A 12,271-nucleotide genomic window follows, 5' to 3' on the forward strand; every position below is an offset into this window, starting at 1 on the left:
CATACCTCAATACTCAATATAATAATAAGATGAATCAATTAGTGGAAAGAAAACATGTAGATGGTTATTTAAAAAATTATCTATTTTGTTCAACATATATACAATATTTAAAGCAATTATATGTTTTTTTTTTTACATCAATTGATTTATTTCATTATTCTATTCATAAAAGTATTAAATTAAAAGAGCAGATAATTCAAAAGACATATCTATAATACAATATACTACATATATTGGAAGTTATTTCTATTTATAATTCTATTTTAATAATATTCTATTTTATAGACTTCCTACCCAATTAGCAGACACGTTAAGAAATAATATCATTGACTGCAATTGAAATGCAATCGTTTGTTCAAATGTAAAAGACCTATGTTTTTTTATAGTCGCAACAAGATCAATGAAGATATATAAAATAAGCGTTGGGATAATATACTCGGTTACCGGAAGTGTAGGTATTTGTTGTAGCGTTATTGTAATCATTATTTTTTTAAATTAAATGCTTTTTAAATTAAGTGCCCCGAGAAAGCTTACTTTTTCTAGAATCACTTTTAATTGGAAAAAGCAAAATAAAATTTTATTAAATAACTTGAAATAAAATTCTTGAGAAATTTTTTCGACCAGCGATGATTTCCTCCCAAAATAATAATAAAATCTGGATTAAAACGATAGTCAAATTCCAACGTGTCCATCGAAGAAAGTGCCCGAGATAACTAATCATCACGCTTAACGAGACCTTTGTGGCATCATCCAAAGGCAAGCATCCTGTTCAGCACCATAGATGAGTGATACAGATCATATTGTGAGTGACGACGATACGAATTGCAGTTGCTCTAATCAAAATCGACATTGATATCGACAAGGAAATGTCGTGTCGTGACAGACATATACGCTATTGAGATAATCGATTATTCGGCATGCAGTCTCGTGTACCATGTCACGCAATGTATCACGTGGAAGCGATTACGAGAACGAAATCACACAGACTATTCACACGGACAAGTCGTGATCCAGTCTATTCCAAAAATTATTATCTATGAATGTTGTACGATAAATAAAAATGTTAAATATATAACACTCTGATATACTCGTATAAAAAGACAAGCTCTATAGAAAAACGAGATTTTCTATGTAGAAAAGCAATGTTTGTTTTTCAAACAATTTATTCGAAGGCCCTAAACACAATGTGAGGCAACAGCGATAAGAATGTAGCAATAAGAATGTTATAGAAATAAGCGATATATAATTGTCGCTTCCCGTTGCATAATGCCGCGAAAGAAAAATGCCAACCAAATACTTTCGTATACAGGGTGTCTCGTAAGTTTTGGCCAATTGTTTTTGTGTAGATGGAGCGGACTAAACTGAGTCGAAAAGTCCTCTTTACCATTTTACAATATTCGCAATAGTTAACGAGATATTAATTACTGAAAGTCACTAAATATTGTTCTTCAATAATTTTTTTACTCGAATACTATCAATTTCACAAAAAATCTACAAGAGACAAAAATCATTTATTATCTTCTCGTAGAACTGTAAAGCTCTAAACACAATGCGTCGGCAACAGCGATAGCGATAGAAAGAACGATAGCGATAGCGAAAGGAACAAAGGAATCCAACATAGGAATATGTGCATTGCATGTGCATATGCATTCCCGTTGGATTCCTCTGCTTCTATCGCTATCGCTGTCGCTGTTGCCTCGCATTGTGTTTAGGGCTTTACACTATCGCGTTTTATAGAGCAATATGTTTTTTTGTGCAACGTTTTTTTTTTTTAAAAAGTTTGTTCTACAGATGTATGTATTTGTAGACTGACATATGTATCGGTTGTTTGTTATTTCAAAAAATGCAATCAAAAATGGCGTAATAGTCTGGTGACTCTTTGACCTGTGACATAAAGGCAACGATCATGTGTTCGCGTACGATTTAATTCGTCAGATAGATAGATATGTTTCGTGAGAGTGTGGTGTACGCGAAATGAGCAATCTCATCGATCCGATTTCATTAGATGGAATATTTATCGTCTATATATCATATAATATTTAATTAATATTAGATACTAATAACAAAAGTAATAATAGTAAAATAATATGAAAGAGGCTACAAAGAATCAAATTTTTAATATAAGTTATTATTTATATTATATCTATTTTTAATAGATAACTTTATTGCTTCCTATATAATATAGATCGAACAAAAGCGATATCGCTTCGCATAAAATATATTAATTTTAATATTTTAGATATCCAAAAATCTGCAAGTTATATGAGCACGATTAGAAATAAACAAAAATAGCATACTAAAATTTCTTATTTATTTATGTCTACCTCAGTGACTTTTATTACGATCGTTTATTATGAATCTTTAAGCTCATCGATAATATATCGTATAGAAAGTGGATTCTTCACATGGAAGAGCTTCACCTTACCCACTATTTTCCTCCTTTTTTCTTTGTCTGGGACTCGTTTTCTTCATTTAACTTTTCTATTTCTAATTCTAAAGCTTTTTGCTTTCGTCGACATGTAGGCGTTTTGGAAAACCAGACTGTAACATATTAAAGTTCAAGTTTAAACCTGCTAAAAGTTCGGTATTTGCCATACGCTATTACGCATTGTCACAAACCTAAAAACGCATCTTCCTCTTCGCGATACACTGGATCCTTGAAACTCAATGCATTCACCAATTCCACATGAGTCAAAGGATGAGTTCGTAATTGTACCATTCGCTTCGTAGTCATTATCTGCATCATATCATGATAGAATAATAAAAGAACGTTAAATTAAAATTAATACTGTAAGTATTATTGATAACATTCACATTTGTAATGTAAATTACCAACCTCATTGATTGTTGCTAAAATAGTTCCTATCGTGAAACCGTCGCACGCTTTGGCCATAGCTGACGTATCAAATTGTCGGCTAATACCCGAATACTAAAAATTAAAATTTTTACATGTAAAAATAAATTATTAACTGCGTCAATATAATACTCATTTGACGAAATGTTTGTTTAGCGTAAAGAATTAAGAGATTGGGCGATTATTGTTAAATAAATTAATAGATGAATAAATTAAAGATTATAAAACGATTTCCTTTAAACGGCAATTCATTAAATATGAATTCGAACGCACACTTTGTACAACTCACTTTATATAATAAATCTTTCCATATAAAAGACACAGTGCCGTAATCTGGCCTAGGAATATAAATAACTTTATCATAAGTTTGATATAAGAGTTTTGGATCACCGTCCCAAGGCTTATTAGATGTTCCAATAAACAAAACTCTGTCTTCACTCGTGATGTTCTTCACTAATTTTGGCAAATCTTTTCTCAAACGTTTCGGATCGGTTTTATCAGTTTTTGCTACTTTTTTTATAAACGGCTTTTCCGCGTTGTCCATGAAGATCACTGATGGCTGCAGTAATCGCGATACCTTCGAAAATATAGAGACTTACTTACTAGTATTTACAATATTATTCAACTCATTGATAAAATTGATTGCTTATCATGATCAAACTTATCATTATTATACTTTAACTCTTTCTGAGAACCGAACTGCATTGAAACTGCATTGAAACTGCATTGAAACTGCATTGAAACTGAAATACTTAATTCTAAGCAATTTTATCATTTATGTAAGAAAATGTACTCAAGTTCCTTCCTTTGCTCTCCTGATTTTGATCTCCTGAGTTTTGGTATAAACACTACAATTTTATAAATATAAGATAATTTTCGAAAAACTGAATAATTATACATATACCCATTGACAACATTTGTAGCATAAAAACTAAACATAAAGCCTCGGTGGTCTAATGGCTTAGGACGCTCGTATGGAATACAAGAGATTCCGGTTCAAGTGCCGGCCGAGGTAACATTTTTCGCAATAAATTTATTTAAGGTTTTCAGCACATTAATTTATTCTTTATAATATGATGAATCGGATTGAGAATTTGCTTGTCAATTTAATTTAACTCGTGATATTATTGCAGTAGTTTAATTTAATAAAGTCCGGAAAAATTTCAGCGCGCAGTTTGAATAACTACAAAAATGTGGTATATATGCATGTACATATGTAAACAGGATATAGATAAATCACTATGAATTATTTAGGCATTGAGAAGATCTAGCTTTGATCGTTATAGGCTTGAATATGCTTATACTTAGTATATAACAGCTAAAGTACGAAACATTACAAACCTTCGAAATCAGATGAACGAGCATAATTAAACCCGACTTGCCAGGATATTTGCCAGCGATATTCGCCGGTGTAATATCGAAGAGAGTAGCTCCAAGTTCCGTACAGATCGCGTTCACCAAGAGTTTTTTGCCACTGCCGTGCGGACCGGCTATCAAGACTGACCTCACGAGAGGTGTGAGTTCTCTCAAGATTTGATTGCCCAGCGGAAGTATACAGTATTCGGCGATCAATTGTCTAATGTCGCCTGACGTTATTTAATTAATTATTATAAACTGTTTTAATTAAATTGCTTTAATTAAACTGTGTGATTCGGAAATACTTTGGCAAATTTTCGAAAGAATATTTTTAGCGTAAATATCGAGAGAGAGAGAGAGAGAGAGAGAGAGAGAGAGAGAGAGAGAGATGTTTATTTGTTGCAGCAATATATCGAAAATACAAATTAATTTAAATAAAATAAATTTAAGTGTTGTGTATTTGAATACCGAGTGTTGGAAGAGGATCTTTCTCTGTCATACGAAGATCGTGATTCGCGAAAGACTTTTCACCCTTAAACTCGTTTAGCGAAACCTCACGGTGAAGCTTAATAATTCCTTGTGTGAGAAGTTCCTCGAAAAGGGACTCGGTCGTTCTGTCGGGTGTCAGATCTTTCTCTCTTTTCCTCTTATTTTTTTTTCCACTCCTGCGAATTCGCTTCTGAGGTTTCTTCGCGCGTTTTCCTTTGAGACCTTTGTCTCTATCTAACGCAAACTGAAGCGCCTCTATATCGCCTAATTGTAATATCATATCGCGTTATTAACAATCGTATGAAAAATTTGTGTTATATAGTCTGGATAAATATAATCTCTCAAAAATGTAAATTCGCGTGCGAATTATTCTGATATTATCTGTTGCGAATTGTTTTTATACCGCATCTATGTACAGAAGAATAATAATTTGTTACACAACTGACTTTTCCGGTGTTGGCTCATTTAAAGGCATTCTTTACGTTTTTCATTTATTCAGAGCCTTTAAATTGATTTTTAAATTATTATAATCTCTCAATATAGAAAGCATCCTTTTTTTTGTAATATAATTCTTTGTAATATCTTGCACTAATTTTTAGCCAGTATAGGACACGTGATGGTTAAATCACGGATATTATAGAAATTTATATACAAAATAATACCGCATATAATATGTATGGTTCTCACTTTTCGACAAAAGAAAAAAAAGAAAGAAATTGAATAAAAAACAACCTTATTTTGTGTTGCTTTCAGCTTTAATCTTGATTATTCTTTTTTGAGAAATACAGTTCATCTACCTCTCATTGTTTGATCCACTACTAGTCTGACTTCGTCCTCGATTTCCCTCGTTTTTTCCGCTTCTATCATATTACGATAAGGCAACTGCATCAGGTTTGCGGATTCATCTTTGCCTTTCCATACATCTTGATACTCTTGATTTACGTGAATCAATTCCGGCAGAAAGTTAGAGGGAATGGATTTGAATCCTAGATCTGTCTCGTCTTCTGACTGCTCCGTTTCGCTATCTTTTTTCGATTTTGAGCGTTTCGATTTCTTTGACTCCTTCGATGATACCGCCGTGGACTTACTCACAGTACTCTCAGTTCCCTGAAACAAGAAAAATAAGAACAAGAAGCGTAATTAAACGCTACAGCAAAATTGCTTGAAGTCGGCCGTCAATCTTTGTAGTCACAAATTTCAATGTTCGATTATAAAAAAAAAAAATAAGATGTTTTAATGCTAATTAATCGATTTGATAATCACTTTATTACGTTTTCTTGCAATACTAATACAATTTAAACATTTATAAAAAATAAATTTTTGTACATACATGCATTTTTATTAATTCTTATTGCCTATGTTTTCTTCGTTATATACATATACGAGTATACGAGTTTCAGACGTTCATACGTGTGTACACATCGATACTTTACTTGTCTGCTGAAAATCATTCGCGAGCCTCCGCTTTCCGCGGATGGTAAATCAGGTATCTTTCCAGTTTGTTGAAAATGAGTGTTAATCCAATTTCGAATTTCACTCCGTATCTTTTCCTCCATAATAGCGCTTTTCTCCTTGCGAATTCTCTCCGTGGCTTCCAAAATCAATGCCTCGTATTGCCGTTGAAAATTCATCTGCTTCTCGTATCTCTGCTGTTTCAATTTTTCCGCTTGCTTGGCGTTCTCCGTGATTACTTGACTAGGCTGCAGCATTCCTTTGAGATAATTGATACGTTATAATCGTATACGATATAATTAACATGTTAATTATATCGAACGAGACGAGAACGAGCAAGTGTTCTCGTATCTTTATCGAAACGATATTATAAATTTAGTATTTTGTTTATACTTTTTTTTCTTTGTCTTTTCGATAAGAGACTATATAGGGAGATTTATTACGACTGGATTATTTTTTACCTATAAGTAACATTTCCTCAAGACGTCTTTTGCGAATGTAACATCTAGCGATATATCCTTTCCATACTTTTTGAATTTTCAATGCCGCGAGTTTCTCGCTCGTTTCATCTTTTTCTTCCACTTCTAGCTTTGCAGTCGATCTTTCCTTCATTTCGCGAACTTCTTTCATAAATTGATACCGCAGTCTACCTTGTCGCGCTCGTTCATGAGCCTGAAGAATTAAAGTTTACAGACGGCTTGAAAAGACTTATAAATTCGGATATAAATACGGATGTCGTTTTTTTTATATAAGACGTATAATATACGTCTAATATATTATATTATACATATACAAAGACTAGAATACGTCAGAATACGACTAGAATACAGAAGAAGACACGACAAATGGCGGAAAATTAATTAAATTAATTTTGATTTATAGTAAATATTCATTCTATATTTATTAAATGAGAAAATAAAACAGATATTTCCAACAATAATATAAAAACTATTTTCAATTTACATGAAGATATGAAAATTACTAATCTAGAAAAGGCTTGCCGGGCACAAAGGTCGAGCTTCGTCAATGATTATTAGAATGGCTGATCGTAAATGTATAACGAATGTGTTAAAATGAATTCGATCCGTTAAACATTTAGTCATTTAATTGACTGTCTCATATCAGTTACAGCTCTGTTTTTTTTGGAAATCATTGTAAAACAGGAGTCTTATTGTTAGTCGAATCTTTCTCATGACTCGCGATACCTGAATAAGTCGTATAGCCTGGGACTCGGTCATTTTTCTGGGCACAACAATCTCATGAAGCGCACCCAGATTTCGGAGGATATCCTCGATGAATCTGCGTCTCCCTTCGATTTCAGCGATTCGATCGCGCCTGTAGTAACCCGGCACCCGAATTTCGGCCTCCTGCGGCGTCACACCACGCTCGATCAATACGTCATCGTAATAGCTGTGCTCCGAAAGATCGATATTCACCAATTCGTGCTTCAACTCCAACACTCTACCCAGGGTTGCATCCAATGATTTCTTGATCAGCAAACGCTTCTGGGGCTGTATTACTTGATCGTAGCATCGCTCGAGTTTGTTACACGCAAGGATATATTTTACGTACAACGTTGAGACGACGTCATGCGCCTTTTTACGGTCCTTTTGAGGTTTCGCACCTTGAAGCACCGTATCCGCTTGGATCGCCTCTGTGAGCGACGTTTGGGCCACTCTCCAAAGCTCGTCGTACGTCACGCTCGACATTCTTTCTCAGTTTCCTCAAGAATCGAATGCACTTGAAAAATGTTTACCCGTTAACGTTATTATTCATTGTTAGCTACGGACAATCGATTGTTGGTTACCTAGCGACGAAATTGTCAGCCAGGAATCGCGTTTGTCGCGTAGCGACTGGTGATCAAGCAAAAGAAATTATTCTATCGAAATCGAATTAATTTACACATTTACAATATAATCTTCATCTTTTTTTTTTTTCCTTTCTTTGATTGATGAGTTATTAGAATATAAATGAAAATTGAAGGAAAAGCAGAGAACTAACGATTATAACGTGAAATATAGAGAATATATGTATATAGTGAAATAGACACGAGCTTCTAAGTGGATCTGTCTAGTGTGCCCGATGAATACAAAAATTTGTAATTGAGCTCCAAATTGTATTCATTCAAAATTTTCCCGTAAAAAGATGTAATCATATATTCATTCAAAATTTTGGGTTTTCAAAAAATATTTATTCACAGAAAACTATGAATATTTAACAAGTATTCATATTCATTCAAAAAATATAAACTGAAAAAGAAAGCTCCAATAGAAGCATTATCCCGTAACTATAACCGGCACTTTGATGACTTAAGTAAAAAAAACAAAATAGAATTTCATTTATTTTTGTGACATTCCAATTTTATGAAGGGAACTTAAAAATTTTGAAAAATATTTTAGAAAGCAATACATTTTTTATTTATAAATATCTATTTGATAGAGCGTCATACATATTACGATATAATTCCAGTTACATCACAGTAAATACAGTAATGTTATAAACATTTTATAAGATATCTTGGGCGCGTCGTTCATTATGGTCTGTGGACATTAAATTCCGAAATATATTATTTATTTCCAACAAAAATATCTTTGTTTAATCTATAGATTGAATAAGGACGCTTATATACGATAGATTGCGGACTAAGCACACGGTAATATGTGTAATTGTAGCCATTGGTTTTATAGATTTTATTTTCTCTTGTAGGCTTGCAAGCTATGTACAGATAATACAAGAATAAAAGTGAATACAAAACGAAAATATTCAAAGAATATTCAAATAGAATAAAAAAGTATTTATTTATTTCTTGACGAATAAAAAAGAAGTGTATTCGAATGAGTATTTTCATTCATTGTTTATTTATTTATTCGAATATTAGATGTATTCATCGGACACACTAGATCTGTCTAATGAAGTTTTTTAACGAGAAAAAAATCAAGTCTGATTGTGACGATAAAAAGATGATTTTTAATCATGTTTTGAATTTAATCACTTTTCCGTTTGTTTTTTTGCATTTAGTATGGACGATTAAATATAATTATATGTTTAAAAGAAATCGAATGTATATGTATATTTATGTTTCTTTATTTACAAATATCTATTCGAAAATTATCTGAGCGTACGAAGAATCGAAAATAAAAACAAATGCTTTTAAAATAAATTCGATCAAACATATATTGTACAAATAGCAGAATTAATTGCGCACTATGTATGATATGATCAAGAATTGCCGCCACATTAAATATAGAAGAATTTTTCTCGCAAATGTTTTTTTGTTAGATAGAAAAAGAATCGACTTTTGAAACTTTATATTGACATGATTTATTTATTTTGACATGAAACTGATATTGTGACAATTGCTAATCCTCGATCACTCTGCCTTTGTTTTCGAATATGGATAATCGAAAATAATATTTATTTATCCCGATATCCCTTGCTTCGCAGGAAACGAAGAGAGACAGCAGGTTTAACTTGCAAGATGAACAAACGATCGACCAATCGTTTCTCTTCGTTTGACAAAATTAGCAACCTTACTCAAATAATTGCAGTAGTTGATCATGATCTTCGACAAATAGCAGGAGCTATTTAAATATTTTAAGTAGAAAAAAACTTTTTCTACGACGCGTTCTAAGATGATGATATATATCTACCTATTATTAGACTTGTTTTTTTCTTTTGTTTAATTTGTACACTTCATTTTTTTTCCTTTATCACTAATGTGAAGAGAAACGAAAAAAGATGAATTATGCAAAAAATGCAACTAAAATAATTTACTATTATTATTACGCAAATATATAAAATGAGGCTCGAAAGAATCTATCAGTGAAAAATATAAAAAAGCCCAACGTTTATTTTATTCGTTTGTTACATTTGCACGAAAGAATTTTCTATGCATCCGAACAGCTGATGTAGACTCTGATGGGTTTTTTTACATTTTTCATTATTGTTATGGTTACTTCATTAGAATATCTATCATGTTGGAACATGTTGGAATAAATATCGATCGGAATTATTCCGTTCCTTAAAAAATATAATCTAGAGAATAATTGAATAATATCCCAATAGGGATGCATTTCGAATAATTGATAGATATTCTGATGTATATTATCATTATAGTTTCGCCAACTCTGCGCGTTTTTGAATAATCTCTGCCTGCCGAAAGTATTATATATTAACAGCTAACGAGAATGGATTGAAATGAATTAAAATGGATTCAGATTTTCAGAAATACGGATTTATGAATGTTAAAATAAATCCTTTTCAATCCTGAATGCATTTTCATTTATTTATAAGAATGGCATGGAGAATATTTCTATGCTTTTTAATATAAAAATAATATTTTAGTATTTTGTGTGCATACTGCTTAATTTAAAATTCTGAATAGGAAATGCAGTTTTTCAATCTAGTTTAATCTCGGTCTAGGTAGATATATATCATCATCTTAGAACGCGTCGTAGAAAAAGTTTTTTTCTACTTAAAATATTTAAATAGCTCCTGCTATTTGTCGAAGATCATGATCAACTACTGCAATTATTTGAGTAAAAAATAATGTCGGTCATTTCTGTGCATCGTAATTACTGCTTAATTTAAAATTCTAAATAGGAAATGCAGTTTTTCAATTCAGTTGAATATACAAGTAATATTAGTCACTTCCATGCGTTGTGAATACTGCTAAATTCATTCTGAATAGGAAATGCAGTTTTTTAATCCAATTAAATAAAAACAAGTTTTTTCTTAATGACCCATTTTTTTTAAATAAACCATAAATATTATTCAATTTAAAATTGTAGAAAATCCATTGTTTCACTTGAAAATGCATCATGAATGCTATTTTATTCTGAATTATAAATAAGAAATTTTTCGTTTTAATTCAACTGAGTAAAAAAAGAGTTGTACTATAAAAATATATCATGAATTCTACTTCATTTAATATTTAAAAGAGACATAAAAAGAACTATTAGGTTGAGTAAAAAGTCATCGCGTATTTTTTAGCTCAAAGTTGTATATACAATATCTTCGTCAATAATGAATGAAATTCAAATTTAAAAAAAGGGTTTTAAAGCTTGAAATCTCTACTTTTAAAAGCTTATCACATTTTTTAAGTTTATATGAGTTTGATAATTTTTACATACCAAAAACTACGAGCTGAAAAAGACGAAAAATTTTCTTCTCACTTTCTGGATTTGTAACGTGTCCAAAACGAATTTGAGAAAATTTTCGATTACCTATCGTGAAAGCTTGATACTTTCCCTACAAAATCGTTTTTTTTAAATATTCCTACGACTTTTGATTACTGAGTTATCGCGGATTAAATAAAAGAATTATTTTGACTTTAATTGCTCATAACTCCATTAAAAATTGTCGTATCGTATAATTTAAAAAAGAGATTTTTAAAGCTGAAACTTTACTCTATTAAGATATATTTATATTGTTGGTAAGAAAGTAATTGCGGTTTTTACTGATAGATGTCTTTTAAAAAAACGCGATGACTTTTTACTTAACCTAATATGTAAATATGTGCAATAAATGTTACATATGTAAATTCCTTATTTTTAAATGATAAATTAATCGCTTTTATGTATATTTCATATTAATACGTTTCCTTTATTATACAGCTAGCGTAATTTTTTGAATAAAAGTTTTAAAATAATAATTATAGAATTTCATATAATTACTACTTGAATTTATTTAAACTTTTACATGTATCTAAAATTTTTTTTATATGGAATCCAATCCATTTTTATAGATTTAAAATACGGATTCGGATGGATTGAAAATTTTCAATTCATTTCAATCCATTTTTGTTTGCTGGGAATAAAAAATATTGATCAATATTGACCAATATTAGCGATATATACATATGTATATTGATGGTCTCGCAGCTCTAAGCTTTCATTGCTAGTACATATAAGGATTATTGTGATAAATCGCACACTTTTAGATTCTAACGTTGTTTACAGAGTTAAGAAAAATTCTTTTTGATCTGCTCTGTTAGCCAACAAATAAGAATGGATTAAAATGGATTGAAATTTTTTTCTATCCGAATGCGCGCGTATTTTCAATAGCGAATACTTTTTTTTTGGATTTAACTGGATTCAATTGGATACAATTGGATTGAAA

The 12,271-nt window shown here is 31.2% G+C and overlaps 1 protein-coding gene across 1 annotated transcript; it reads right to left on the reverse strand.

The window, feature by feature from the left end:
- Positions 1-2,428: 2,428 nt before the first annotated feature.
- LOC108754622 (IQ and AAA domain-containing protein 1) lies at positions 2,429-7,860 on the reverse strand. Its single transcript, XM_018497057.1, has 10 exons — positions 7,357-7,860; positions 6,613-6,823; positions 6,133-6,410; positions 5,497-5,806; positions 4,679-4,963; positions 4,196-4,440; positions 3,144-3,431; positions 2,837-2,929; positions 2,620-2,737; positions 2,429-2,541 (listed from the first exon to the last, which is right to left on the reverse strand). Exons 1-10 carry the CDS (start codon positions 7,858-7,860, stop codon positions 2,429-2,431), a joined length of 2,445 nt encoding a protein of 814 aa, XP_018352559.1.
- Between the last annotated feature and the right edge of the window lie 4,411 nt (positions 7,861-12,271).

This window comes from Trachymyrmex septentrionalis, unplaced genomic scaffold, assembly GCF_001594115.1.
Source record: "Trachymyrmex septentrionalis isolate Tsep2-gDNA-1 unplaced genomic scaffold, Tsep1.0 scaffold80, whole genome shotgun sequence".
Taxonomy (NCBI): Eukaryota; Metazoa; Arthropoda; class Insecta; order Hymenoptera; family Formicidae; genus Trachymyrmex; species Trachymyrmex septentrionalis.